The sequence below is a fragment of the Mytilus californianus genome, unplaced genomic scaffold (assembly GCF_021869535.1).
Source record: "Mytilus californianus isolate M0D057914Y unplaced genomic scaffold, xbMytCali1.0.p SCAF_5, whole genome shotgun sequence".
NCBI classification, from domain to species: Eukaryota; Metazoa; Mollusca; class Bivalvia; order Mytilida; family Mytilidae; genus Mytilus; species Mytilus californianus.
Window position 1 is genome coordinate 6,424,558 of NW_026262701.1, and position 27,911 is coordinate 6,452,468.

The window sequence follows — 27,911 nt, forward strand, 5'->3', positions numbered from 1 at the left end:
TCAGGAACACTTGCCAGTTGGTAGTGGGCTTCATGTTTCTTAATCTTAAATTTCAAATATAGAGTTTACTGGGATGTTGTTTTTCCTGTCATCTTTGGTTTCTGGCCATAGCAATGACAATGTCCGTCTTTCTTAATTGGTTTATTGGTATCTTTTTACTTTCATTACAAAAAACATATGAAGATTAATTTGATTCACCATAAGCAGTGGTGTTCAAAATCAAATACATACTGGAATCCATAAACATGAAACATTAAAAGCAACTTTAAAATGATCATCAGAAAACTAGCTGTATGTGAAGTCTGAACCCAAATTCCAGAAGTTGTGCGCACTTTTGCCTGAAAAGAAGTAGGTTCACCCCATTGGTCCTTTAATTCCTTTTGATTGTCATAATCATTTGACTGAGAAATCTGTGCCATAATTGACTAATTTAAAATGAACAAGTGAGGGCAATGACATGGTTAAAGCATCAATTGTGCAGTTTGTTGATAAAAATCCTAATTTTGAATAATTTTTGCATCAATAAGGTCTCATTTTTGAATAATTATTATTTTTTGGGATTTTGAGAACAATGGCAACATGCACAGACCTTGTATAAGTTCTAACTTTATTGCACAAAAATACATACATGTATATAAATGTTTTACAAAAGTGTCCTCTATGGATATCAAATTAATTAAATATAAACATTAAACCTATCATAAGGTGCATTAAGTTGTTAGTGAGTATTATGAATACATTACGTACACATTTTAAAATATGTCATATACAAATAATTTTCTTTTCTATGAACTGTAAATAATATAGGTGTCACAATGTTGGACAATAAATGCTTGATTACAACAGACAGTAAAACATTATTTGAAATTTTCAAAATGAAGTAGTCTTTTAGATAATAGTCAAGTAAAAAATTTCTTTTAAAGGGTTTAAAAGGAGCAATAAAGACTGGGGACTTAACATTTATGGGACAAATTAACACCTTTTAACATATAACAAATAATATACCTTTAAAAAAACAAAGAAAACGTGTTCTAAAAATTATGATTTAAAATAAGTCCATGGATAACAGCAAACAACAAATAAATAATACAAGTAAAAATATAATATTTGTCATGACTATACTCATCGGATATCTTAAGTCAGATGACTCTTTATTTCTGGTTGTTTTTTTTACTTAATCTTACTATAAAGAATTTATAATAAAGGCTTCACAATTGAGACTATAAATGCTTGATTCCTATTGTTTTATTTCATATTCAATAATTATTTTCATTATTTCATCATCCTTGTACAAAGAGTAAAAAATACTCAAAATATTGCTTTTCTTCCTTTTAACAGTCACCACTGAATGACCCTTTCACAAGTTTATTATGATATTTAAACTGGTTGAATACTTGGTCAACTTATAACATGTGTTTAAAAAACTGAAATTCGTTCAATAACATATATAACTTCCATTAAAGGTGTAAAACATAGGAATAAAACAATAAATAAGATCTAGTCAACAATGGTCGTAATATTTCTATAAACAACAATAGGTAAGAAATTGGCTATATACTATTATTATTATTATAAACATGCATATCTATAACATGAGCTTCTTAATCTTGGTCTTCTACAGCTGAGTATATATGTCCATTAAGCATTCTTCTTCCACCAAGAGGCTGTTAAACAAATAACAATAATATAATATATATTAATAAAATGCTCCGCTGGGCGCAGCTTGATACGACCGCAGAGGTCCAACCCTGAACAGTTGGGGCAAGTATGGACACAACATTCAAGCTTGATACAGCACTGAATTTGGATTGTGATTAAATATTTGACACAGCATAGGTTTCTGACACAGAATGAATGTGGTCTAAGAACCTAAAAAAATTTAATTTACCTATTCAAACCATATCATTATTATTTGCTTTTATATATAAATCGGAAATAACGAATTTAAAATGGAAAATTTTAAAGGAAAAAAAGGAAAAAAAGGAAATAAAATCCCGCCCAAATTTTTTGAACCCCCTTATGATTCATCGCCCCCAAACTCAATCCCAGCCTTCCCTTTGTGGTATGGTACCTTGCAGTACAATTTCAGAGAGATCCATACACTTGAACACAAGTTATTGTCTGGAAACTAGAAAAATGCTTGTTTTTGGCTCCAAATTCCTAAACGTTTAGGGCAATTACCCCCAAACTCAAACCCAGCTTTCCCTTTGTGATATGGAACCTTGTAGTACAATTTCATAAAGATCCATACACTTACACACAAGTTATTGTCCTGAAACTAGAAAAATGCTTGTTTTATCCATACACTTACACACAAGTTATTGTCCTGAAACTAGAAAAATGCTTGTTTTTTGCCCCTTTTTGGCCCCTTATTCCTAACATTTTGAGGCAATTACCCCAAAATCAATCACAGCATTCCCTTTGTGGTATGGTACCTTGCAGTTCAATTTCAGAGAGATCTATACACTTGAACACAAGTTATTGTCTGGAAACTAGAAACATGCTTTTTTTTTACCCCTTTTTCTTAAACATTTTGGGCAATTACCCCCAAACTCAATTCCAGCATTCCCTTTGTGATATGGAACCTTGTGGTACAATGTCAGAGAGATCCATACACTAACACACAAGTTATGTCTGGAAGTTACAAAAATGCTTATTTTTGTCCCCTTTTTGGCCCCCAATTCCTTAACTATTGGTACCATAACCCCCAAAATCAATCCCAACCTTCCTTTTGTGGTATTGAACATTATGGTAAAATTTCAAAGAGATCCATTCACTTAAACTAAAGAAAGAGTGCGAAAACCAATGTGTCTTCAAACGACGCCAACGACGATAATAAAGTCAACAGCACCCATCAATTACCGCATGGTAAAATTTTAATGTGGTCTTCATGTTTCACCAATAGGTGTGGCGTCTTCAGGACAAATACAAGTATGAACAATTACTGTGAAGTATGAATTCTGTGGTTGTGTGGTTTGCAGAACTACATGTGGTAATAAATGTAGTCATAACGACATTATTGTGAATTGAAAGTGAAAGTAATAATGTATGTATAAATAGAAATTAAAAATGTAAATAAAAAGTTATATATAGAATTGTTAGTACTTTCTTGTCTTGTAACAGTGGATCGTGTGGTTGGTATCTATGCCGTTCACTTCAATGTTGTGATATTTTCCTGGAATGTGCCGATATCCTTCCAGTCCTTGATAGCTAGAATATTTACTTTTAAACTGAGTTTTACTGTGTGTATTGCTATGTGTTTCTTTATTCTACATTGGCTAGAGGTATATGGGGAGGGTTAAGATCTCACAAAACATGTTTAACCCGCCACATTTTTGCGCCTGTCCCAAGTCAGGAGCCTCTGGCCTTTGTTAGGGATCATAGATTTATTCTTACGAGGAAGCTCCGAGCATGCTTGGAGGATGCTCGGAGCTTTTTAAGTAGGCTCTTTTCAGCAGTTTATGTGACAATAATTATCATGATCCATTAAGATGTCAATCAAATCTACACCACTTCTATAATAAGGAAAGTAGAGCATTATAGAAGAAGCTCAATTAACACCTGTGTAAACATCTGGTCTATTCAAATACATTTTGCATGAAATTTTATGAAACTATAAAATAGATTAGAAATTTTTCAACAGTACTGTGTAATGATTGGAAAGAAATCTCAAGTATCCACAAAAAGTAAAAGTCATTTAAATATTTTCTTATTATATTTAATAATCATTTTTTTTTCTATAATAAAAAAATTCTCAAATTTTATAATGAGTTGATATGATTTAAATATAGTTTATATTATATAATATGCTACATAAAAGTTATCAAGACACAAACAACAGTCAGGGGGCAATACTAAACAAGTTATTTTTTTTAGTTACTTATATAGGTATTTTTTGTTTTTAAAAATTATTTAATAACTCAATAGTTATTTTAAATGTCAAAAGAAGCATGGACTAAATGAAGTTTTTAAGAATTTTTAGATCATTTCATTAAATAAAATTAAGTATTTATCCAATTTGAGATAAGTATAGAGAGGTTACTTTAAAATAATAACAAAAATATTACTGTTATAAATTATTTTATATATCTTTGAAAAACTTAGTACTTACAATTATTTAAGGAACATATGTAATTGTTTTTGATTAAGATTACAAATTATAAATAACTTCAAGTCTTAATTACATCATAAGGTTCCATCTATTCATACCTGTCCATCTCTTAGATTTTAAGGGAAAATGATATTTTAATAGCCCCAAGAGACCAATCGTTGACCAAGAAGTGTGGCATCAGAAAGGCAATTAGTGTTTCAGGAGGATTTGAATAGTTTTATATTTCATTGGGAAAATAACCAGATGTCTGTGAAAATTTGTTAACGCTAGTAAAACCTGTATGAATGGACACATATAAAAATAATATTAACAGAAGTTACTTAGTAATATTTGAAACAGCCTCATTTTCAACATAACTTGTATAGGTAATTTTGAAAATTACTTGTTTAAGTAGTGCCTCTAACTAAACAATGGTAATATGTTTTTTTTTATATAAAAAAGCAAACTTAATTCTTTTATAGAAAATGATGGCTACTTTAGGAAAAGTTGTAATTCAGTATTGGACGGCTGGTTTGAGGGGGTAATACCACCATTGTTTTCCCTCTAGTATGTCTCTCTTTAATTGGCATTTTTTTTTAAATTGTGCAGATTTGGCTTTGTTTTAAGTAAAGAAATACTTGGCATGAGTAAAGTTTTATCCTGTCCAGTGTTACAGTGAAAATCTAACATAAAATTGTTTTCCTCTATCAGTCTTCGTTTAATTGGTATTTTTCAAAAAAAATGTGCAGAATTTATCTATGTTATAAATAAAGAAATGCTTGACATGAGTAAAGATTTATCCTGTCCTGTCCTACAGTAAAAATACAACATAACTTTTCAGTGCATATAAGAAAGTAAACATCACCAGAAGTTAACCAATGAAATTCTCTCCCCCTTTTTTCCCTGTTTACAAGCTTTAGTAGCCATGTCCCCTAAAATTTCCAAAATATTTTATAGAACACCAAATAGAATCTCTTTATTGCTTTGAAACACCCAAGATACATGAAACTGAATGTACTATGTTTTGGTAGTATGGTTATAAATAAATAACCATAGCTTGTGTCTTTGATGATTTTTATATTTCATTTTATATAGTATAAATTTAAAATATATTTATATTTTAAATATAAAATTTGAGTATTTTTTTTATATTGAAAAAGAATGATAATTATTCAGAAAATGTTTTAAAAACATTTTCTTTCTGTGAAGACTTGATATTTCTTTCCAAGCATTGTACAGTTCTATTGAAGAATTTCTCACCTATTTTATAGTTTTGTAAAATTAATGCAAGATTCATTTCAATAGACCAGATGTTTACACAGGTGTTAATTGAGCTTCCTCTATAATGCTCTACTTTCCTTATTATAGAAGTGCTATAGATTTGATTGACATCTTAATGGATCATGATAATTATTGTCACATAAACTGCTGAGAAGAGCCTACTTAAAAAGCTCCGAGCATCCTCCGAGCATGCTCGGAGCTTCCTCGTTAGAATAAATCTATGGTCCCTTAGTCTAGTATGTTTTTTTAATTTTAGTTCATTTATATGTTTTGGAGTTCAGTGTGACGTCCATTTTCACTGAACTAGCACACAATTTTAGTTAGGGGCTAGCTGAGGACCACCTCTGGGTGTGGGATTTTCTCGCTGCATTGAAGACCCATTGGTGGCCTTCGGCTGTTGTCTGCTCTTTGGTCGGGTTGTTGTCTCTTTGACATATTCCCCATTTCCATTCTCAATTTTAGTTACAACTTTGGAAACGGCCCTAAGTTTATCTATATATTCCAGCTATCACTTCCTGGAAGGATATCGGCACATTACAGGAGAATATCCCAACATTGAAATGAACGGCATAGATACCAACCACACGATCCACTGTTACAAGACAAGAGAGTACTAACAATTCTATATATAACTTTTTATTTAAGAAATAATTCATGAAAGCCATAGATGTGTTGGAAATTTACACATGGCCTGGGCCATGATATTAGAATTTTATCCTTAGCGTTAGTGAGGGATAAAATTAACGAATATCACAGCCCAGGCCATGTGTAAATTTACAACAAATCTATGGCTTCCATGAATTATTTCGATTCTAATAGGACAAAAACGGTCATTAAAAAACTGAAGCGAGGGTGGGTATGTCGTGTGTGTTGCTGTTCTTTTTTACTCCCTGTTAGATAAAGCTAAAACATTCTAATAAATCTGTAGCTTGCATAAATTATTTCGTAAACGACCGCTAGAAAAAATGTGCTTAATTCTTTTAATTCTCAAACCCAACATTTGCCATTTTTAATTTACATGTTTTTCTCGTAAGCTACCGTCAAATCCAAAGTTGACCTTTCGTAACTAAGGAGCCGCCATGTTGACTTGCTGAAATCAGTAAATATGCGAATAATGCAATAAAATAGAAAATAAAACAACACCTACCTCAAAAATCCATTTTAATGTAATATTATACGAATTTCGATGGTTCACGTAATGGAAAACCTTCAGCTTTAGCGTTTTCATTTGTATGACGTCATGTTTTGAAATGACTTAAATGCGCCAAAAGCATTAATGGACTTTCGCGGAATTTTATTTTATTTTGATTTTGTAGATTTCTCCGAGCTCTTGTGCATTAATTCTTTTTGTTATGCATCCGAATAAGAATAAAAGTTCTGTAGTCTTTTTTCAATTGCAATTTTTAAATCAATAAAATATGCATAGCGTTTGCAAATAGGTTCCAATACATGTGGATTTACAAGGGGGGTATATTGTAACATCCATTATTATGTATATCTCTGAGTCTGCACTAAGTATAGATATATCGAGAATTTTATCACGGTGTTGTTTACAAAGCGAAAGAAGCACTTCATATTAGAATTACATTTTTAATTTCTATTTATACATACATTATGACTTTCACTTTCAATTTACAATAACATCATTATGACTACATTTATTACGACATTTAGTTCTGCGACCACACAACCACAGAATTCATACTTCACCGTAATTGTTCATACTTGTATTTTTCCTGAAGACGCCACACCTACTGGCAAAACATGTAGACCACATTAAAATGTCACCATGCGGTAATTGATGGGTGTTGTCTTTATTATCGTTTTATTTACTTATCTAGTGAAAGACAACTGTGAATACCTTTCGGTATCCACCCACTATTACTCAACCGCATGATTACTACTTCAGGTGTTGGTTCACTCTATATAATTCTATGAGGAAATTAAGAATTTTGCAGTTGTTGTAATACAGATATTTATTTGGCTAAAATTAAAACAAAATCACAGTATATAATGTTCTTTTAAAAGGTGAGATTGTCTTCTTGGGCATCATACATAATATATTTTTTACTAATATAACCACAAAATATTTATGCATACTTTTAAATATGTAAAGATTGTTGGCTAAAATGTTAAAACCTAACAAATACAAAGTTCTCACAACTGAAACGTACACTTTAAGACACTAATACTTCTCATGGTAATTTGTTTAATACAATGCACCAATTCTAATTCATATTATTGAAATCGTAAGTGAAAATACAAGGCCTACTGATGTAAACATTATCATTATTAAAGGTTTCAGATAACAATATATAATCTCACCTGGGAAATCAAGACCCTTGTTATTGACAGGACCATCAATATAATCTTTCATCTGAACAGAAAACTTAGTCCCATCACCATTATATCTGTAAACAAATTGTTTATTGGATTAAATGTAAACTATGCAGTCAGAGAGTTATAACAACCACAGGTCAGGATGACCACTATATGCTGCCACTCAAATCTCAGTTATTTAGTCTTTTGGCAAATGTATTGCGTGCTATGAATAACAAATATGTTTAAACAAATAACTGGTGAAATATTACATTCATTATCATTCATGCTCTGTTTGCTTGAATTCACAACAGTTGTCTCCTTCCAAGGAAGGTATCTTGTTAAATATGTATATATCCTTGAATTGTAGGTCAAGAACAATGCTAAGTATAATTGAGCAATATCATATCAAAATGTTACTTTAGAAATTGCATGTAAATGTGATCAAAATAAAAATTGAAATTTCTTTTTAATTAAAAAGTGATATTAATCCAGTTGCATTAAAACATTGCGAAAAAATTTTGAAATTGCAGTACATCAATAATTAATAATGTTTGACAGTGACTCAAAATATGATTCAGAATTTCATAATGATTGTTCTAGTTAGATTTCATTGGTCTGTTGTTGTTTTAGTTTTTTAGGAGTCAGTGTGTTGGTGGTTGATGTGGACCTCTGTGGTATTTTGGGAGTCGGTGTGTTGGTGGTTGATGTGGACCTCTGTGGTATTTTGGGAGTCGGTGTGTTGGTGGTTGATGTGGACCTCTGTGGTATTTTTGCCAATTCATGGCATCCCTCTTTTTTTATTATTCATATTTCAGATACAATGATACATAATTTCACACAAAATCTATCAATTATAGTTCGGACCAATAATCATGTATTAGCCCCAGTTTCAAAGACTTAGGAAGCCAATGTTACTGAAAATCATGTGTGTTTTGGGGTTTTTTTTATTGGTTATTGGATTGCAATGTGGTTGAAATACCCCTGCATTAATGTCCTATTGGTGTATTTGATTTAATTTTTTAAGATTCATGATATCAACATAATTTAAATTCTTACTTCTTGAAATTTTCCTCTGAGTCCCATATTTCATACAAAGCAAATGATCCAATGTCCTTATAATATCTAACACATGTGCTACAAAGTATAATATATTTTAAATGACCATTATTTATTAGTAGTAATTAAAGACAGTCTGACTTTTGGCTTTCCAACAAAATAACTTATAATAAAGAAAAGTAATGTTGTAAAAACAGTACAGAAATCTGATTTTTAAGCAAATCTTAATTCAATATTCAAATATTGTAAAATGAAATTTGTGGCTGATATAAACATTAAAATATGTTTGTTTAAGCATTAAATTGAGGCAAGTGTAGGTTATCAGAAAATACAACATTAATTTCTGGAGGTGAAATTAAGTTACAAAAAAATACAACATTTCAGGGCTAAAGAGATATTCAGTAAATTCAAAGAATTCTGAAATTTATAAACCAGATAAATATTCACCTGAGACATCCCTCTGTATTATTAGCACCCTCGATGTAAGTTCTCATAGCCTTCCTGAAAACCTCTTTACTATCTCCTTTAATATTTGTCTCAAATTCCACCAAGTAAAACTGTAATCAGAAATATCAATTATCTTCCCTTGAATTATGGAAAATGTATTTAGACTGCAATCATGAGTAATGTTTTTCTCTCCTCTTAAATGTTTTATTTATTTTTTCATAGGTCTTGAATAACTATCAAAAGCTTGTACACATTCCTTGAAAATGTCATGCATTTGTTTAAAAATAAATGTGGATAGTGTCCACATGTGGACACAGATGATGCCCCCGCTTGCATATCATATAGTTATAAAGGGACATAACTGAAGAACAGTAAAAGTGACGCTACCCAAATTTGAACTTGATCCAAGTTTTGTGGTAATAAGCATTGTGTGTAAGTCTCATAACATTTAGTTGAGGCTAAATTAAGTAGAGAACAGAAACTAAAAATTCAGCAATTTTTCTATTTGTAAACACGCATAATTCTAGAACCGTTGTGTATAAGTTTAATAACATTTGGTTGAGGCAAACTAAAGTTAGAAAACGGAAACAAAAAATATGTACTTGATCTTAGTTTTGTGGTAATGAATATTGTGTACAGGTTTCATAATGTTTGGTTTGGGCAAACTTAAGTTACAGAATGGAAACTAAAAATTTTGCAATCTTTCGATTTATAAAGGGGCATAACTCAATAATGGTTAAAGTGACACTACCCAAATTCAACTTGATCTGTGTTTTATCAGTGGAAGTCAAAATTTAACATTGCATTGTATAGAGCATTGATTGTAGTTGATTCAACTATAATCATGGACAAAGGAAGATAACTCCAATTTTAAAAATAATTTGATATTTAGTAGATAATAAAAATTTTGCAATTTTTCCATTTATAAAGGGGTATAACTCTAGAACAGTTTAAGTGACGCCACCAAAATTCAAACTTGATCTCTGTTTTGTGGTAATAAGCATCGTGTATATGTTTCATAACATTAGGTTGAGGCAATCTTAAGTTACAGAACGGAAACTAAAAATTTTGCAATTTTTCCATTTACAAAGGGGCATAACTCTAGAGCGGTTGAAGTGACGCCACCAAAATTCACACTTGATCTGTGTTTTGTGGTAATAAGCATTGTGTATAAGTTTCATAACATTTGGTTGAGGCAAACTTAAGTTAGAGAACGGAAACTAAAAATTTTGCAATTTTTCCATTTATAAAGGGGCATAACTCTAGAACGGTTAAAGTGACGCCACCAAAATTCAAACTCGATCTGTGTTTTGTGGTAATAAGCTTTGTGTATAAGTTTCATAACATTTGGTTGAGGCAAACTCAAGTTAGAGAACGGAAACCAATTTTGGGACGTACGGACGGACGTCGTACGTACGTACATACGTACGTATAGACGGACAAGGGTAAATCTTAATGCCCCCACTGCTACGGCGGGGGCATAAAAATCTTGTTCTTTCAAATTAACTAGTTTGCAAGACTTGTAGTTTCTTTTATCCATTTTTAGAATTCTTTCAGATAGTTTAAACATATTTTATTGTTCAAAAATGACAATATCTATTGACTCTGACTAACTAAGAAATAGGGAATCAGTAAAAGGTAAAAGCTTAAATAAACCCAAGCAGGCCAGCTATAATAAAAGCCATTGTAAGGAAAATTAATTGTCCTTATCTGGTATCTCTTACTTTATCTGATGACAAAGCCTCTAAATCTTCATCCACAAAGCCATCAGTGTTTACCTGAGAAAGTGAAAGTAAATCATCTATTTTTATCATATATAAATATATATATATAAGTCTAAATTGAAAACAACGTTCAAACCTTTGATTGCGTTGGATAAAAATAGCAATTTTTATACGTGTGCATGCAAAACAAATTTCTTGGTAGAGGGAAAATATATATATGCATGTAGAATTCCAACTCCTGAAATTTTGAAAGTTCCATGATTTAAATAGACATTCAATCTTGTAAATATCCCCCTTTAACTGGATGAAAACAGTATCATTTTAAAGATAATATGATTTTACTTGTTAGACAGTAGTGTCTTTTTTACTGATATCAACAATATTTTACTCCACTTTTGCCCATGTTTGACAGGTATTCAAAATGACTATTACATCGTCGTAAACTAACAGTCAAATTATGCTTGGTGTCTGACTGGTATAATTCAACAAACATCATTAATATATAAATAGAACATTTTATCTAATTTCTGTAGCTTCCTGAGATTACTTACACCATGTTCTAGTCTGTCCAGTAAAGTAGAAAGTCTGTCTACCTGGGCAGTCAAAGTTGAAGACATTGTTCCTAAAATAAAAAACAGCAAAACTCAGTAATATACAATAAAGAAAATAACAGAATATATATTTTTAACCACAAATCATTGATCAAATGTAAATATGATTACACAATCATCTTATTCAGACCTGGACTGATCAGTTTTACCATTTTTAACATCTAGTATTGTCAAAGCATGAGAAATGAAAGTGACATTCAATAATAACTAAAGAGAGGTGAAAGATACCAAAGTGACATTCAATAATAACTAGACAGGTGAATGATACCAAAGGGACACTCAATAATAACTAGAGACAGGTGAATGATACCAAAGGGACATTCAATAATAACTAAAGAGAGGTGAATGATACCAAAGTGTCATTCAATAATAACTAAAGAGAGGTGGAAGATACCAAAGGGACATTCAATAATAACTAAAGAGAGGTGGAAGATACCAAAGTGTCATTCAATAATAACTAGAGAGGTGGAAGATACCAAAGGGACATTCAATAATAACTAAAGAGAGGTGAAAGATACCAAAGGGACATTCAATAATAACTAGAGAGAGGTGAAAGTTACCAAAGGGACATTCAATAATAACTAGAGAGAGGTGAAAGATATCAAAGGGACATTCAATAATAACTAGAGAGAGGTGAAAGATACCAAAGTGACATTCAATAATAACTAGAGAGAGGTGTAAGATACCAAAGGGACATTCAATAATAACTAAAGAGAGGTGAAAGATACCAAAGGGACATTCAATGATAACTAAAGAGAGGTGGAAGATACCAAAGGGACATTCAATAATAACTAGAGAGAGGTGAAAGATATCAAAGGGACATTCAATAATAACTAAAGAGAAGTGAAAGATAACAAAGTGACATTCAATAATAACTAAAGAGAGGTGAAAGATACCAAAGGGACATTCAATAATAAATAGAGAGGTGAAAGATACCAAAGTGACATTCAATAATAATTAAAGAGAGGTGAAAGATACCAAAGGGACATTCAATAATAACTAAAGAGGTGAAAGATACCAAAGGGACATTCAATAATAACTAAAGAGAGGTGAAAGATATCAAAGGGACATTCAATAATAACTAGAGAGAGGTGTAAGATACCAAAGGGACATTCAATAATAACTAAAGAGAAGTGGAAGATATCAAAGGGACATTCAATAATAACTAGAGAGGTGAAAGATACCAAAGGGACATTCAATAATAACTAGAGAGGTGAAAGATACCAAAGTGACATTCAATAATAACTTAAGAGAGGTGAAAGATATCAAAGTGACATTCAATAATAACTAAAGAGAGGTGAAAGATACCAAAGGGACATTCAATAATAACTAAAGAGAAGTGGAAGATATCAAAGGGACATTCAATAATAACTAGAGAGGTGAAAGATACCAAAGGGACATTCAATAATAACTAAAGAGGGGTGAAAGATACCAAAGGGACATTCAATAATAACTAGAGAGAGGTGAAAGATATCAAAGGGACATTCAATAATAACTAAAGAGAGGTGAAAGATACCAAAGGGACATTCAATAATAACTAAAGAGAGGTGGAAGATACCAAAGGGACATTCAATAATAACTAAAGAGAGGTGAAAGATATCAAAGGGACATTCAATAATAACTAAAGAGAGGTGAAAGATATCAAAGGGACATTCAATAATAACTAGAGAAGTGAAAGATACCAAAGGGACATTCAATAATAACTAGAGAGAAGTGAAAGATACCAAAGGGACATTCAATAATAACTAGAGAGAGGTGAAAGATATCAAAGGGACATTCAATAATAACTAAAGAGAGGTGAAAGATACCAAAGGGACATTCAATAATAACTAAAGAGAGGTGGAAGATACCAAAGGGACATTCAATAATAACTAAAGAGAGGTGAAAGATATCAAAGGGACATTCAATAATAACTAAAGAGAGGTGAAAGATATCAAAGGGACATTCAATAATAACTAGAGAAGTGAAAGATACCAAAGGGACATTCAATAATAACTAGAGAGAAGTGAAAGATACCAAAGGGACATTCAATAATAACTAGAGAAGTGAAAGATACCAAAGGGACATTCAATAATAACTAGAGAAGTGAAAGATATCAAAGGGACATTCAATAATAACTAGAGAAGTGAAAGATACCAAAGGGACATTCAATAATAACTAAAGAGAGGTGAAAGATACCAAAGGGACATTCAATAATAACTAGAGAAGTGAAAGATACCAAAGGGACATTCAATAATAACTAGAGAAGTGAAAAGATACCAAAGGGACATTCAATAATAACTAAAGAGAGGTGAAAGATACCAAAGGGACATTCAATAATAACTAAAGAGAGGTGAAAGATATCAAAGTGACATTCAATAATAACTAGAGAGGTGAAAGATACCAAAGGGACATTCAATAATAACTAAAGAGAGGTGAAAGATACCAAAGTGACATTCAATAATAACTAAAGAGGTGAAAGATACCAAAGTGACATTCAATAATAACTAGAGAGAGGTGAAAGATACCAAAGTGACATTCAATAATAACTAAAGAGAGGTGAAAGATACCAAAGGGACATTCAATAATAACTAGAGAGGTGAAAGATATCAAAGTGACATTCAAACACATAAGTCGAAAATAAACTGACAACACCAAGGTAAAAAAGGAAACCCCACTAAATACCGGGGTGATCTCAGGAAGGGTAAGCAGATCCTGCTCCACATGTTCCATGTGTCTGCATCTCTATACTTGCTTCTTTTATGCAAAACAAATGTTTTACAAGAATAACCACAGTATGTTATCTGATATACTTCAGAAGGAGAAATAACAGTAATGTTTGGTCAACATTTTTTTTAATTTCTAGTTACTTTTGTAGTCATGTTTATAGAGTCACATATCATAATTTCCCATAGGAAATATTTTTTTGGGCTTAACAATTCTCAAAAGTTTGGAAGTAAATAATCCTCTAAGTTATTTTTAGAATGTTATATTAAACTCTATAAGCAAAGGTGACAATATTTTTGTTGTGTTGGTATTTATAGACATTAATTTCCAATTTATCCCAAGATGTTTGTAACAAATGTTTTGTAAAATTAAATATAATTCATAATGCATAAAGCATGTTTGATAGCAGTAGGGTCATCAACAACATATCTCAAAGGTGATTAACAATTTTAAATTACCCAAAGTTTGTAAGGAATTTGGTAAACTGATTTTTTAATATATCATCAACCCCCCCTACCCCACCCCGCCCCCCCTCCGTCTCGAAGACTAACAAAACAGCCACAATTGTGCCAGGTGAGCTGAAAATCAATTATGTATATGAAATAAATAAATAACTACCAGTAAGTCATTTGAATAAATGTTTGGAGAGAAAGCTGTTGAAATAAGAAATCATTTACCATCAAAAATACTGTTTTGTGACTGGTTACTGGTTTGACGTTTAGCACGTCTTCCCACACGTCCTGGTGTAATATCAGATTTCTTCAGAACGTCAGATGCTTCAACTGGCTTAATATCACCACTACAATTAAAATAAACTGTGTGTCAGACTAAATGTTTCTTATAAGCATTATTACAATAAATCTTTTTATATGTATAGTTTACAGAAATATATATGTAATGATTTCATAAATCCATACCTGGAAACCTGGAAAGTGGAGTCAATGCATCAGACATGAACATAGACATTGAATGCAAATAAAATTTCGGAAAAAATTTTAAAAAAATAGCATTCTTAGTTTTCTCTGCTTCAGTATTGAGACTAATTTTATCATAAAAATATATGCAAAATATGTTTCTTCAGAGAGAAAAAAATTGATATGAAATATGTAATTTTATCAATTATTCTTGATAGGTCTACCTGACTTCAAAAAAGACTTTCATGAAGTTTTAAACAAGTGAAACTGCGAGCTACTGCTCACTGATGATACCCCTGCACAAATATTTCGGTAAACAGGAAGTTGTTGAGTGATGAATCTGAAAACACATCACACGGTATATATAAACCCTGAAACCAAATTTCAGAAATCCTTGTATTGTAGTTCCTGAGAAAAATGTGATGAAAATTTTCAACTTGGCTATCATGTGCAAAATGATACAAGTGTTCGGTAAACAGGAAGTTGTTGAATGATGAATCTGAAAACGCATCACACGGTAGAACTGATTTATATAAACCCTGAAACCAAATTTCAGAAATCCTTGTATTGTAGTTCCTAAGAAAGATGCGACGAAAAATATTCATGGGATAGAAGGACGGACTGACAGATGGACTGACGGATGGACAGACAGAGGTAAAACAGTATACCCCCACTTTTTTAAAGCGGGGGTATAATAAAAATGTAGACAATAGACCTATAAATTTTCAACACTTGGTTCTAAGCATTACCACAGACCTTTCTTCCTTAGCTAGTTCATCCATTCCTTCTGATGCAGATTCTAGAGGTAACTGTAATGCTGACACCTGATTGGTCACTTCCTTCATCAGGAAACGTTTAATGAACTTATTCATTCTGGTCTCTGCTGGATATGTCTGTGGACAACAATAGTAAAAATATATATCATTCAGTGCCCTGCCTAATCTGCTTTATTTATATGCTATGACATCTTACCTGATTTTAAAATCTCATGATTAAGATTCTTTTTATCATTGAAACACAATTTCCTTTCAGTTATATGAAGAGAACAGACATGTTTTTTTTCTAGACACCTAAGCCCAACCCATTAAGAAATGAGAGATGATTTTTCCATATAAATATCATTCTTGTTTAAACTTTATAAAAAGGGTTTCAGACTTCAATTTGTTAAGATTTTTTTACACTTTGGAAGTCGGAAATATTTGGTGTCATGAGTTACCTCCCATTTTTGCTTCCCAAGACAAATGACATTTCATATATTTTTTTTCCTCTTATCATAACTATTTTTTGACTACAAGTTAAAATTCATAAAAAAAAAAAATTAAAAAAAAGTACCTTTTTAGGCCATGCACCTATATTTCAATTTTTTTTACATAGAATTTTTTATCAGTAAATATGAATAAAAGCTTAAAACAGGAGCCATGTTAACTTTTTTGTGTAATTTTGTATTTGTGATAAATTGCTTATATTGTTATGTATGATTAATAGATTTTAACTTGAAAACCAGCATGTAAAGATAGATTTTGAGACTGAAACCATCATAATGAATATCTATAATTGTTTATTAAGTATGTTTCTTTGCAAATCTTAAAATACTGAAAATTTCAAGATCCATTGAACAGTTATTAACATAAGAAGGTCTAACATATTCTGATTTTGTGAAGTTTGAAAATGGTATTATTGTCTATTTTTACAAATGATTGAATGATGACTGCTTTACATCCAGGAGCAAATGTTGCATGCATATTCAGAATGGGGAAACATCCTGCTTTGTACTAGACTTACACACTTTGCAGGATTTTTCATGTTCACGAAGAAAATAAATTCACCTTATCCATACAAATAATGTGGGTAATAAACCAACATATATTATCTGCTATAACTTCTAAATATTGTGAAGAGGCAGGAAATTATAATTTCAAAGTCTATGATTTGACCCATTGAAAATCCAACAAATGAAGCAATCAATCAACTTACCTTTGCTGTAGTATGCAAAGCCGTATTAATCTTGGTATGAAGATCTTCCACCACATCATATATCTGTTTAAATTCTCCCAAATGTTGGGAGAAAAACTGACAAAGCTCACCAGGATCTATGTAACTAAAAATAAAATATGTTTAGTTCTGAAAGCTACAGTTAAACTTTCCATACCAATCCTTTAAATCATTTACTAGCTATGGGGTCATTTGTTATCTATGAATAGTTATATTGGTTGGAGTTCACTTGATAAGGATATAAAAATGCCTTAACAATGAATTGTAATGTCAATGGTCTTAAATTGTTGTTGTCTGTATGGAAATATGTAAGTAAATTTTGTACCTTGAAATTACAATTTTGCTTTGATCTTTCATATTTTTGGCTTTAAATCTGCATGTCCCTTACTATGGCTAGCCCCTCCCTTACTATAGCTAGACACAAGGACAATTTGGTTACATGAGAAACATGTTTGTACTTTGTCTTTTTAAGTGATTTGCATAGAAATAAAGTTAACAAGACCACACTTTTCACGATAAACTTCAAGCTTTAGCATGCAAAACCATTGTAATCCAGCTCCTGTAGTATGATAATCACAAGTTCTAATATGACGTTCTTCTTTTGCTTTGGAAACAAAGCCATGTTCTAATTCCAATAAAACATGGGCTGCATGTGATTGATGTCACAATTGAAATTGCAACGTCAGTTGTATTTTGAACAACGCAGGAGATCAGAATGGACATTTGAGTTGGTGTTGCTCGCTAGGAAATAAAATAAAATCATTCTAAAAGTCAGTTTAAATTTATCTGTTCATTTTTTATCGTTAAACTGTTGATTTTCTATGACGTTTTTGGTTCATCAAATCAAAATGGCTGCCTTTTGAGCGTGTATTATAGGTCTGCTTCGAAGTACAAAAGTACAAAATTTTCCTATTAGAATCGAAATAATTCTATCATGCCATGCTCTATGCTCATTTTAACATGGGTAGGCATTATATTTGTCAACAATTAACACCTTGCTTACGCTCGGTATCAAAATATTGACAAATATAATGCCTCCCATGTTAAAATGAGCATAGAGCATGGCATGAAATAATTATTTCTTAAGCAGCAACACTAACAATAACTTTTACAATTTAGCAACAACCATCACATTTAAGAGTCATATATGTTTACATTACTTACTTGGTGTTATGTGTGTCAATCTGCTTAAACAAAGTCTCCAATTCTTCTTTCCCCATGACACCATCGGCAAAGAAGGAGACAAACTCCTCCCACGATATCTGTCCATTATCTGTAAAAACCAATCAGATGAATGAAACAAAATATTTTTACATGATCGTAGACTGATCTATTTAAGTATCAGACAATGTCCCATAATTGGCAATAAAAAGTAAATAAAAAATAATGTGTAGTTCTCTACTGGTCTTTCAAACTTTATTGTATATAATTTTATATGGACCCAATCAGAAATGGTATTACACTTTGGGAATGTCATTCTTTTGGTTATTTCTAATTAGTTCAGTTGAAATAAAACTTCTGTATTGAAATGGTTTTGTTCTCTAGGAATGAATATCTTTGTAGCAATTCTATTAATGAACATGATGAAGTTTTCATGCGCTTTAACCTCTGATCTGGAATTCTAAAAAATTTCTTGTGTCCTTAATAAAAATCTCAAACGACTTATAATAAACAAGGCAGTTGTTACTGTAATTTAATATGACAGTTGATTTATGTTCATTTAGGTGAAGGTATGAGATTATTTTGTAATGAATTACAGTAAAATGACCACTTAAATTTCATATTAATAATTTCAAAGTATTAGATTGTAACCTTTACTAACCTTTTTTGTCTGCCCTTCGAAACACCTGAAAAAAGAATAATTCAAAATAAAATGTACATTATATTTATAATATATAATAGTGCAACTGTCTTTAATTTGTAATTTTCAAATTAGACTTTACTCAAAACTGCCTTATAGTCTACTATTTCGGAAACTTCTATAATTGATTATTCTTAGACATTTTTGTTAGACACTGATGCATGCTGTTTCACACCAAAGTTAAAGAACTGTAAATATATTTCATCCAAAAACACACCAGTACATCTGATTACTTTGCATGTCATACAACTTGTATGCTTTAGAATTTTTGTCTTACAATGATTAAGTTTCTAGTTTCCTACCATCAGTTTGAATAACTGGGTGAAATCGTATTTCAATGTACATGTACATATATCAATAATTTTCTATGAAACAAGAAGAATGCTTTTACACCAATCCCTTTTATTTTTTACTGTCTTTGGTGGAAAGTTTTATTGTTTCAATGGCAATCATACCACATCTTCTTATTTTTATAATGAGCTAGCAATTGACAATGAGTCTACCACAGCAAGTATCCAGTGTTCCATAGGAAATGCTTTAATTGTTGTTATATGTAAACAGTTATCTAGATTGATTGTCAAACATCAGGCTGCGTCACAGTAAACAAAGGAGAACTAATATAAACTCAATTCAATTTATTAAAGAGTACTATGTTCAGTCAATTTTATAAAATGAAACATATTCATTTTATCAAAATATAGTTATGGGGTTGTAATGCATTAAATAATGTTTTGTAAATTTGCTGCATGTGATATATTGAATCAAAAATATGAGACCCTAGTGTTCTCTCCAGGCAGATATGACGCTGCAGTCCCGCAGCACCAGAATATTTTTGTCATGATGGACTTCAGTCTATCCTGTACCTGTATTGGCCTTATTAGAATGCTTTGATTGTCATCCAATAGACAGGGCTCACACAACTGGGCGACTAGGGCTAAGAAGTTGCTTTCCTGTATCTCTCTTCATTTTTTTTTTACCATCAAAAGTGATATCAAATCACCCTGGTGTTCACAACAATTGCTTATGTCATCAGTAATTTTCCATTTTTACCAAGTTGATGAAATGGCAATTTTTTGTTTATAAGTAAAGAAATTCATAGACATTAACGATTTCTTTTTTTGGAAAATATGGTGAAAGCATTGATATGTAGATTGGTTGTATGTATGTCATTTCAACAAAACAACTTTTTATAAAGTATTTTCTTTCACTTCCGGCACTTGTTTCTCGTGAGCATTCCTCAAAACATTCTGATTTTTGGCAAAATAAGTTTGATACTGCATAAGAATGTGATCAAAATTGCTTTTAGTTAATGTTTCATCCATTCATTGCATTAAAAACATCATATTCAGGGCTCTTAAATCACTTGCCGAACATTGTTTAAATTTGTAAATTTTTCTATGTCTGCCATTGAAATGTTTATAAAAATCATGGATCACATGCGGACCAACTACAACTGAAATCTGTAGTCTGACATTAATAACTACAGAGGCACAAATGACACAGCTGACAGAATAATAATGATCCCAAAAGTAATAAAAATGCATTATTATTTAACAGACATTTGGTTTGATCCACTTAGTTAAATGTGTATATATTTCAATGCAAATACATTATTTCAATTTATTGATTTAAGTTGCTTTTTGTTAAATTTTTATATTTTTTTTAATGAGAAACAATGAATTTCATCAACAGAATAGTTTCCCTTCTTGGATTTTAATCGATAAACAATGACATGAATGATAAATGATAATTTCTTTTCCTTTGTAATTAAAGAAAAAAAATAATTCTTTAAATATTGCTAGATATTTAGTTGGTAGTTTCTGACAAGAAAAAAAAAATAAAATTGTGTAACTATGAATGAAAATTTATGACATAAAATGTCAGGTAGATTCTAGATTTTGCAAAAGCATTTTACAAGTAACACATCACTGTCTACTACACAAGTTGTAATATTATGGTGTCAACCCCATAACCAACAGATGGAATCACTCCTTCAGAAGAAAGAAAAACAAACATATTGTAGATGCTACATGTACATGTATTCAAGATCCTGGCAGCATGATCTAATCAACATAGACCGTCAACAATATCTGACCCCAAATGATCTGATGATAACTGGACCAGAGGTAAAAACCGTTTCTACCAAGAAAGAACCAGTCCAGATGCCTATGGCCATGATGGCCAATCATTCTTTTCAAGGATTATCAGGGATTGGAATAATTTCATACTTGAAAATGCATTGAAGAAGAAAATCTCAGGTCATAACGCATACGAACTTTTTTCAGCTGAATTTAAGTATTTAGGGGACATTTTTTTATATTTTAAATCGAACATATTCCAAAACTTGTTCACATGGTTAAGTATTAACTGAAAATAATTTCAAAATTTTAATTGAAATATTAATGTATTATACTATATCAATTCAAGCCAAGCCAAGCCATACCACCTCTTTTTGTTTCATTCAAAGTTTTAAATCAACCCACAAGCCACGTTTCACAGTATATTACTGTGACTAAACTGTTAGTGTTGCTCTCCACCTATTACAAATTAATTTATTCAAAATTCTGACCAAATTGCAATTAGTTTTATAAAACCGAACTGTGCAACTGGTCAGAAATTTGAACAAACTTACAATCCTATAAGACTTTAATTCCACTTCAATGTTATTATGAAAAATCAGTCGAACAGTTTGTATAGAAATTTTATTGTTATTGTCATGCTAAAGGTGATAGGTAGTAATTTTGAATTGCTAAAAAAATGTCCAAACTAAGCTTTCATACAATTTTTCTTTCGAAAAGTCTTCTATATTCATAAGAATCAGACATCATTTGAATTAAAACGTCTTATATTCAGTAAAATATATGTGAAATTACAATACATTGTTAATACGTTTCCATGGGAGATAACCTAAAACATTATTCTTTTGAATATAGAAGACTTTTCGAAAGAAAAATTGATTACCGGTATCTCCCATGGAAACTTCCAAACAACGTATTGTAATTTCACATATATTTTACTTATATTAAAGTCTTATAGGATTGTAAGTATGCATTATTTTATCACCTTGCACTTTCACAACTTGACTGTGGTTTTCTACAGCAGTTTGTTCAAATTTCCATTAAAACTAACTAACTGGGTGGTTTTTAACAAACTTGATTGGCTGTTAAGCCCTCGCACATTCGGCTCGGTGCCCTAAGGTGTTTGGTGAGTATTTAAATATTTTTGTTGTTGTCGTCAGGCTGGAAAAAGGCAGCCATTTTGGTTTAGCTGGATCAATTTGGTTTGTTTACTATTTTAGTTTGAAGTTTACGGCCTTCACAACGGCTGTTTCCAGGGCCAGGTAGGTCAGCTGTGCAGTCCACCAACCATGATGATGAAGTACTGGTCGATGAGTCTAGGACTTAGTAATAATGATGACAGCAAGTGTTATCATGACCACTGTCATGAGATGGTGAAATGACAGTCCATTATCCAACACCATGGATACAGGCCCTCGGACATCATAACACCCCCCTCCCCATCCACAATGGATTTTGGAGTGTATGCTGACGCGAACATTTACATTAAGACAAAATGCAGACTGTACACTGTTGAATTGGTTTCTGTCATCAAAAGTAGTAAGTCGTTGAGCCATCTATCAGTAGTTCAACATCGTAGATTGCGGGTAAAGTGGAGCTGTAATGACTGAGACACGACCGTAATAAAATCTATCATTTCATACTTAAATAGTCTGAAGGCTCAAGAATCTGGATGAAATGGGCCATTTTCTGAATTCCCAAGTTATTTAACGACCCAGCTGGTATTTAAAAAAAAAACAGGTGTGAGGTGAAACTGTTCAAGTTTTTAAATATAAATATTTTAAATATAAAAAAAAATATTCAAATAAATGTCTTTTCTGATGAACATTATATACTTGAATATATGTTTAAAGCACAATTTTTTATCATCCATCTTTGTTATTATTCATAAAATTACTTAATATTCAGTCAGGGGTAATATCTATACAAGTTATTTTTATTTACTTGAAGATGCAAGTAATTATATACTTGTATAAGTAAATTTGTAACATTTATATTTTCTTTTCAACAATGTTTAAGGTTTGAATAATATCCCCTTAATCTCCTCCAAAAATGTACTTATATAAGTAGTTTTATTTTACAACCCCTAAAATTCTCTAGTTTTGGGAGGTAAAAATATGCCTAAAACAAATTTTCTCTGGTTTGATAATATTTTTAAATTAGAGTTCAACCTTTCATCTCACCAATTCAACAAAGAAATAAAATTATGCAAAGATGTTAAGTACATTTTGTAACAGTGGAAGGCCTTCCGAAATTGCTCCCTGGAGGCTTGCAAATGAGCAGTTTTTTAAAGATAACAGACAAATGAGATTTGCAGCGCCTTCAAAATATTTTCGTTGATCCCGCAGCGCCTTAATTGGTCGCTGTCCAATGATTGTCCATGAAATTATACTTGTATGATTAGTAAACATGGTAAAGACATCTGCATAGGACAGATAATTAAGCACTCTATTAGAACAAAGTTGTCAAGAGGAACTCAAGAAACAAAGGAAATATAAGTTTTTGGGGGATTTCCACTTTATTCGTGACGTCATGCATAAGTATTTATCATCAGCAATGTGCTACTTCAAAAAAACTTAACTGGATATTTTTCATTGCATTTTCACTTAAATCGGCATGAAAAAGAGAAGTTGTGTATGTTCTTGCATATTATTTGTTTAAACGTCTGTTTCCACTATTACTGTTTTATTCCTCTCCTAGAATTTCGTTGAATTCCAGGGAAAATCCTTTCAGCAATATTATGTTGTGACATCTCAACAATGAGTCATCATCTATTTTTAGATCATGTGGTGCTCTTGTTCCTTTTTTAAGGCCAAGATTATTATTTTTTAAAGTCCGTAAGTGAGTGGATTTTTTTAAGATCAGAAAATGATTTGAAATATTTTGATAAAACAAAACTTGCCGACTATTGGCTGGTAAAGAGTAAATAAATATTATGCCATTGAATGCAATTTAAATGAAAAAATAACTTGATGCATTAATGATATTGTGAAATCGTTAAAGTTATTTTAAACGTGTTTAAAGTGTTTACTTCTGGACTTTCCAATTGACTATTGGAAGTCACGTGTAAAAATTGTAATAATTGTTGTAGGGAGAATAAAAAAGTTAGTAAGTCCTAATTTGTCTTTTTTTTTCGAGCTATTCATTTGTTGTTTGATCTCAATTTTATTCTGTAATGTTTCAATACATAACACAATAGGCCTGACCTATATATTGTTGCACATGCGCTAAAGCCACCATCCAAGACAAAGGTCACGAACTTACAAGTATGTCTACTTATTTTACGGAATCAGGTCACAATACGAAACATAGACAGATTGACCATGTTTCTGAAGCTATTCATCAATTAAGTGTATCAGATTGTTTGCAAATAAGTAAAGAATATTTACATTCACAGTGGATAATATTTGCTTCAAGCTAGTGATTTTTCTTTTGTTTCAAGGTAGGGTAACGAACATTTGACGAACTTCCAATCATCAAGGATATATATAATTTTTTTCTCTTATAAATTTTTTTTAAATTTGGCACGGATGGACTTTAAATTGGGGCTGAATCGACTTGGGCCAGAACAACTTTGGGACAGATTGACTTGGGCCGGATCGACATGAAAGCCGAACACACACATGAAAATGAGACAACTGTTACTAAAAGAGTATTCTTAGGAATAAATCAAACAATATATAAAAAGCAAGATAGCCTCACTGGACACAATTACGAACGATTTTTGAACTGTGATTAATTTTTTTTTATGTAGACTACTTTTCTTGAATTGTTTATACAATAGAATTTAAGATGTATGAAGGCTTTCCATTTTGCATCATATCCAACATAATTTTTTATTCATGTTAGGATCCTTTAGTAAGATTTGCATGACCTGGTTTTACGGGTCAAGTGAGCCACATATGGACGCAATTCCGAACAGCACTATTTTGATATATCTTAGCAGAAGAAATCTATGACAACAGTCTAGATTGATAAAACATACATTAATCTAATCTCAAACCAATTTCCAGAGGAAAATAAGATGCACAAGTTTGTATTTTACTTGAATTACAGCAGTGGTTGCAGATGAAATGTCTGTTTTGGGTAAAGGAAAGATTTCAGAATTGTTTTGCTTTTATGTAAGTTCCTCCTTTTAAGGAGCACTATATTTAAATTTCTCCATGTCGTTGGAGAACCTTTCATTCATCTATGAATTTTTTTTATATAGGTCAACATTTCTTTCTGAGCTCTCTGGACTTTTCAATAAAGTTAACATATTTTCTTTCGACCATAAATAGGGCCACAAGAGTCTAAAAAACGTCAATTGTGGGGTTATTTTGAGCAAGATAAAAGGCATCACACATATGAACAGAATCAGGGGATATTTTTCTTTCTATATATCTACAAAAGAAGGCAATTGGCACTTACTTTTATGTTTTTTTTTAATATAATTTCCAGGCGAGATTGTCGTTCTTATAATATTTTCAGAATGATTTTGTCATCGTCATCAACATTCACCAAGTGCACATGAATTGTATTATCATGAAAACAAGGGAATTTTAGTAGGGTTTTTATTTATCAGGTCAGGAATAACCACCAATTGGTGGATTATACCTCAATTGACGTATAATCCACCAATTGACATATATTGGTATAGACCAATTGACGTATAAAGTTTTTTGTTATAAAATGCTAGTGTGAGATAGGAGCATCATTTTGCAACTTACAACCTATTTTATGACCATTATTGAGTCCTCCGAAAGTTTCTGTTTTGTCAAAGCCTGCTGCATCTCTTGAAAATGCATGTGTACAACAATTCTTTTGTTGAAACACCTGTACTATTGACCATGATTGACTTTTAATGATGAAAGTCAAGTATTAACAAAGAGCTCCATTCACCTGTGGAGTTGTACTCATAATCACATGACTGCAGACAGTATTGATGTCCATTGACAGGTGATTAGTGGTAAATTTGCCAATCAAGAATTGACAAGTTAACAATAGAAGAAACTGCAAATACAATTATTGATTAAATGCAATATGTTATGTCACGATACTAAACTTGGAATGTTTGACATGTTTTCATACAATAATATGGTTTTAAGAAAACAATGCTCCATTTTGGTTGAATAATTTGCTTTGAAAAACAAAGAATTATACGTCAATTGGTCTATACCATTATATGTCAATTGGTGGATTATACGTCAATTGAGGTATAATCCACCAATTGGTGGTTATTCCTGACCTGTTTATAGAAACATTTATTGATAATCATAAATAAATATGATTTCAGAGGGCAAACATTTGACATTGTTCGTAATTGTGTCCAGTCGTAATTGCGTCTGGTGGGGCTAGTTTATATACATTTTACCTCATATTCTGTAATTCAAGAGACAAATAAAGTAAACAATATAATATAAAGCTAATGACATGAATTTAGGTCATAGCAATTCCCTCTTCCGTTACTAGTTAGTGTTATTCGCCCTTAGCAATACCATGAACTTATTAAAAGCCTTATAAATATAAGATAAATTCATACATCGAGAAATATTGAGCTTTGATTTGCCTGACTAGTCATCTTCTATTTTCTTCTTCTTATAAAAGGGTTGATCAATGTCAAGGGGAGCGAAACGACCACAAAGCCCATATCCTTGTCAGATATGCCCAAGTACCATCAACTTTGTATTATATGGTATTTAGATATACCACAATAATTTTCTCGGAACATATTGGATCCTACGTACAGTCAGATGATGACGATTGTATTCCGAGTAGTGTTGTCAAAGAAAACAACATGGCGACACAAGTACCTCCAGCACGAGCACTTTTTAGAAGTCATACATATTTTGGAGAAAAGCACAAAGCACTCAGAAATGGTTTGTTAATAGATACAAGCTTATCGACTTATCCCATATTTGTCTATTAGTTTGGTAACAAGTACCCACACTTCTCATACTCGACAAAGACGACATGTGCTTAAAATAGAATTTAAACTGTCATCGACCGTTTATTTTATATTTATCATAATCAGATAATTTTTTCAATCATTGTTATCATATTTACATTTGTACATTATAATTTGATTGTTCTGCTCAAATGATTTGCACTTTTTAAGTGGTAATGCTCTGATTCCTGTTTGCACCGTGTTGATCTGTTGTTTGCCTTGTTTGTAAAAATGTAAACCATATTCAGTCTTTATTATATTCTTCTACATGTATATAAACCTTACCGCTACTTGTCAGTCAACACTGGACATCACAAAGGTTCCCTTAAAAGAAAAAGGGATTGTCTTATGACATCAATAGTTCAAGTGTAGCAGATTCCCAACTAGCTATCAGGTCCATTAGCACAAGCTTGAATTATTGTTAATGAATAATCATCCATATGGTAAAATTACATTCTCAATGGGTAATTAATTCAAGGATAATGATAATTAACAAATCAACATGTCTGGCTGGTCACTTATTTTTTGTCTTTGAACCCAAAATATAAGAGATAATTAATTAAATTTGATTTATTGGTTATTTTGAGATGCATTTATATGTTATTTGAGTTGGTAAGTTGTACTTTCTCACCAAAGATTAAAGAATTATTAAAAATTGCACTCACATGGTGCAGTTTCATTTTTTTTTTATCATATTCATAAATCATGACCAAATTCATATAAACACATACATTTGTAATAGGCTGATTAAGGTTCATTATATACATGTGATAAATGTACTTGTTTTGGTAAACTACTTATTGTCATGATAGTATAAGTTCATGTTTTGATAAACTATTTGTTGTGTTAACAATTAAAGGGTGATTGGATAATAGAAATGACAGCTAATCCTTGCCGGTTCAT

The 27,911-nt window shown here is 31.4% G+C and overlaps 1 protein-coding gene across 1 annotated transcript; it reads right to left on the reverse strand.

Annotated features, from left to right (window-relative positions):
• Nucleotides 1-126: 126 nt before the first annotated feature.
• LOC127701575 (N-terminal EF-hand calcium-binding protein 1-like) lies at nucleotides 127-26,727 on the reverse strand. Its single transcript, XM_052205539.1, has 12 exons — nucleotides 26,604-26,727; nucleotides 18,966-18,990; nucleotides 18,308-18,416; nucleotides 17,126-17,249; nucleotides 15,908-16,044; nucleotides 14,915-15,036; nucleotides 11,472-11,542; nucleotides 10,921-10,974; nucleotides 9,197-9,306; nucleotides 8,750-8,827; nucleotides 7,697-7,782; nucleotides 127-1,664 (listed from the first exon to the last, which is right to left on the reverse strand). Exons 1-12 carry the CDS (start codon nucleotides 26,640-26,642, stop codon nucleotides 1,639-1,641), a joined length of 981 nt encoding a protein of 326 aa, XP_052061499.1. The 5' UTR covers nucleotides 26,643-26,727; the 3' UTR covers nucleotides 127-1,638.
• Between the last annotated feature and the right edge of the window lie 1,184 nt (nucleotides 26,728-27,911).